The 2851-nt window shown below is 41.8% G+C and overlaps 1 protein-coding gene across 1 annotated transcript; it reads right to left on the bottom strand.

Moving 5' to 3' along the window:
* Positions 1 to 554: 554 nt before the first annotated feature.
* Positions 555 to 1906, bottom strand: LOC113472799. The gene is made up of 3 exons (XM_026832589.1): positions 1788 to 1906; positions 1355 to 1473; positions 555 to 763 (listed from the first exon to the last, which is right to left on the bottom strand). Exons 1-3 carry the CDS (start codon positions 1895 to 1897, stop codon positions 591 to 593), a joined length of 402 nt encoding a protein of 133 aa, XP_026688390.1. The 5' UTR covers positions 1898 to 1906; the 3' UTR covers positions 555 to 590.
* Positions 1907 to 2851: the final 945 nt, after the last annotated feature.

The raw sequence follows: 2851 nt of genomic DNA, 5'->3' as shown, positions 1-2851 counted from the left end.
CTTCCTTCTCTATTCGATTTCGGGACGATAAGACCATAGCAGTTACAGTTCCCTCTGTCAAACCTCTTAAAAAAAAAAGTTGTGGGTGTTTTACTGTCCGTTCGGTGATTAGCTAAACCTATCTGTCCCCTCACACCAGCCTAAATCGGGCTGGGAAAAGCCAGCATGGTCAGGAATCCGGATACTAACCACTAGCAACGGTGCTTAACTTCAGTGATCCACCTGGAACACTCTGCTATTGCCGCGCACCGCTGTGCTGGCTCGACATCCCAACAGCCTTTCAATTTTGAAATTTTCGAGCTCATTCTACTCCCATTTTCTTCTCTTTCTTCTTCTTTTTTGGTGTAGTGGTCAAGGTGCTCGCCTGGTAAACAGGAGGGCGTGGGTTCAATCCCAGCCGAGGTATGGAATTTTATCCTCAATATAATTTGAGAATTTGACCACAATAATAGTAGTAGCCTACTGCTGGAGTAAAGGGACTTTTCAGTCCTATGCGAGCAGTATAAATAAGCACTATTATTATTACTACTACTACCTAACCTCTTCTGGACTTTCAACTTAAAGCAACGAGTGTCCATGATAAAGTAAGTCTAATTAATGTAACGACCGTTGCAATGAACTCTCAAGAATACGTAAGGGTTAGTATAACTTGAACACCCAGAAGACAAGAGCGTGGCCATTATTTTACCTGGACTTGAGCTGGGATCTTCAGCTTTTTTCACCCCGTTTTCCTCGCCTGGCGTAGCACTTGGTGAGTCGGGGTCTACAACGGTACAATGTTATGTTGGCGAAACTATCATCTAAAATTCTGAACTCTAAATTCTTAGGCCCGTTGCACACACACCGGTTTTGGACGACCGATTTTTTACCGGTCGTCCAAATTCCAATAGTGAAGCACACGTCGGAATGGGACCTTGCACACACGCCGACCGGTGATCGGTGCCGGTCACTATTGGAATTTGGATGACCGGTAAAAAAAATCGGTCGTCCAAAACCGATGTGTGTGCAACGGGCCTTAGGTGAGCAATCACTGATATCCGGGCCACAAGTTTGAGATTAAATGTGATCCAAAGTTTAGAACTTGAACCGTAAACCAAGATTTTAGTCTACCTATAAACTCAGAATACGGCGATCAAATTTCATAATTTTAACCTTTAAACAAAGAGTTAATTAGGTTAATTAATCGGATTGATTACTTATTTAGTCCAGTTTCTTTGGATTTAAATTTTAGATCTTTGCACGATTTCCAACATTTGATCAATCAAAAATCATTCATGCAAGATCATGGGCAAAGTGTACATTATTGCAAAGTACAAATCTAGTTCCTGGAACAAGACAAGGTGGTGGAAATTACCTTTGATTTTCTTGTCTTCTCCATCTTCTCCTTCATCTTTGACTCCGTTTTCTGCCAGATCTTTCTTTTCATCTTCCAAGTCTCCGTCCGATTTGGCTTCTACCTTGTCTACTGGTTCCCTGTAGAAGAGAAAATTGGCAGATGCCCGTGAAAAATATGGCATGATCGGGTATCCATATAAATATTATTCAAAGCAAAAGGTCCTGCTCTACCTAAAGAATTTCGCACCAGTTTGTCTGTACAGCTTTTGGTAAGTATCAATTCAATAAAAGCTGGTTCGGAAGTTATGCTTATTATGAAATTACTTATCATTCTTTGTTCTTCTCAAATAAAAGTGAGATTTAGAGAAAAAATGGATATTATTTTCGTCTTAATAACATCACTAGTAAAGTTAATGTGAGCACTAAACACTAGAGTTAACAGCGAAACTTACTTCTTCACATCCTTCAGTGTGAGGGATTTGTCTTTCTCCGCTTGAGCCTTGGCAACTGTTTCTGTAACACGGTAAAGAAAATGGTTCAACTTATTAACAGCCATCAACATCTTTTTCCCTCCAAGAGGTTTGACAGCGGGAACTGTGACTGCTAAGGTCTTATTCTTGACTTGGTAGGGCGCTGCCGCGCTCCTTAATCGTCCCGAAATTGAAGAGCGAAGGAAGACAGGGTAGGAGAAAGCCAGCTGTTCTGAGAATGAACATTATCCGTTTAGGATAAAATCTGCCCCAGACGGCAATCAAACCCGCGACCTAGAGCTTACAAGGCGCTACCAACCAAGCTAACTAGGCTGTTGTTGGTGTTGTTGTTGTTGTTGTTGTTGTTGTTGTTGTTGTTGTTGTTGTTGTTGTTGTTGTTGTTGTTGTTGTTGTTGTTGGTGTTGATGATGATGTTGTTGTTGTTGTAGCGGCTTCAGCTTTCGCCGAATGGTGATGGCAGAATAAAGAAAGGAGATCTTTTTTCACCTAACATACACCGGGGTGATTGTCTCTAGCCAAGTTTGATTGGCTCGTCCTGAACCGCAGTCAACCATTGTGAGAACTTGTGCTTATTCTTTGAAAGCAGAGAGACCCCTTTGTAAACTGCCAGCTGGCTAGGCTGGTTTGCATTTTACCTAATTCCAATTGGTACTCGAAATATTCAAGGTGGCCTTTTTTTTTTAATTGGCTCGTCCTGAACCGCAGTCAACCATCGTGAGGACTTGTGCTTATTCTTTAAAAGCAGAGAGAACCCTTTGTAAACTGCCAGCTGGCTAGGCTGGTTTGCATTTTACCTAATTCCAATTGGTACTCGAAATATTCAAGATGACCTTTTTTTTCCTTTTTTTAATCACCTTTCTCTCTTCTCTTCAGGTTGGAAGACCACCAAGTTTCCGACCACACCGGATACAACGTTGGATGGCCTGATTCATCCGTTTGACAATCCAGAACATCCGGATTTCACAAACGCGGACATCGCGTACAACAAGTACTACCGGTACAAATCCGATGAGATCGCGTTCTAC

The sequence above is a fragment of the Diaphorina citri genome, unplaced genomic scaffold (genome assembly GCF_000475195.1).
Source record: "Diaphorina citri unplaced genomic scaffold, Diaci psyllid genome assembly version 1.1 scaffold8601, whole genome shotgun sequence".
Classification (NCBI taxonomy): domain Eukaryota; kingdom Metazoa; phylum Arthropoda; class Insecta; order Hemiptera; family Psyllidae; genus Diaphorina; species Diaphorina citri.
Note: the sequence above shows the minus strand (reverse complement) of the source record. Positions and strands in the feature narration are given on the sequence as shown.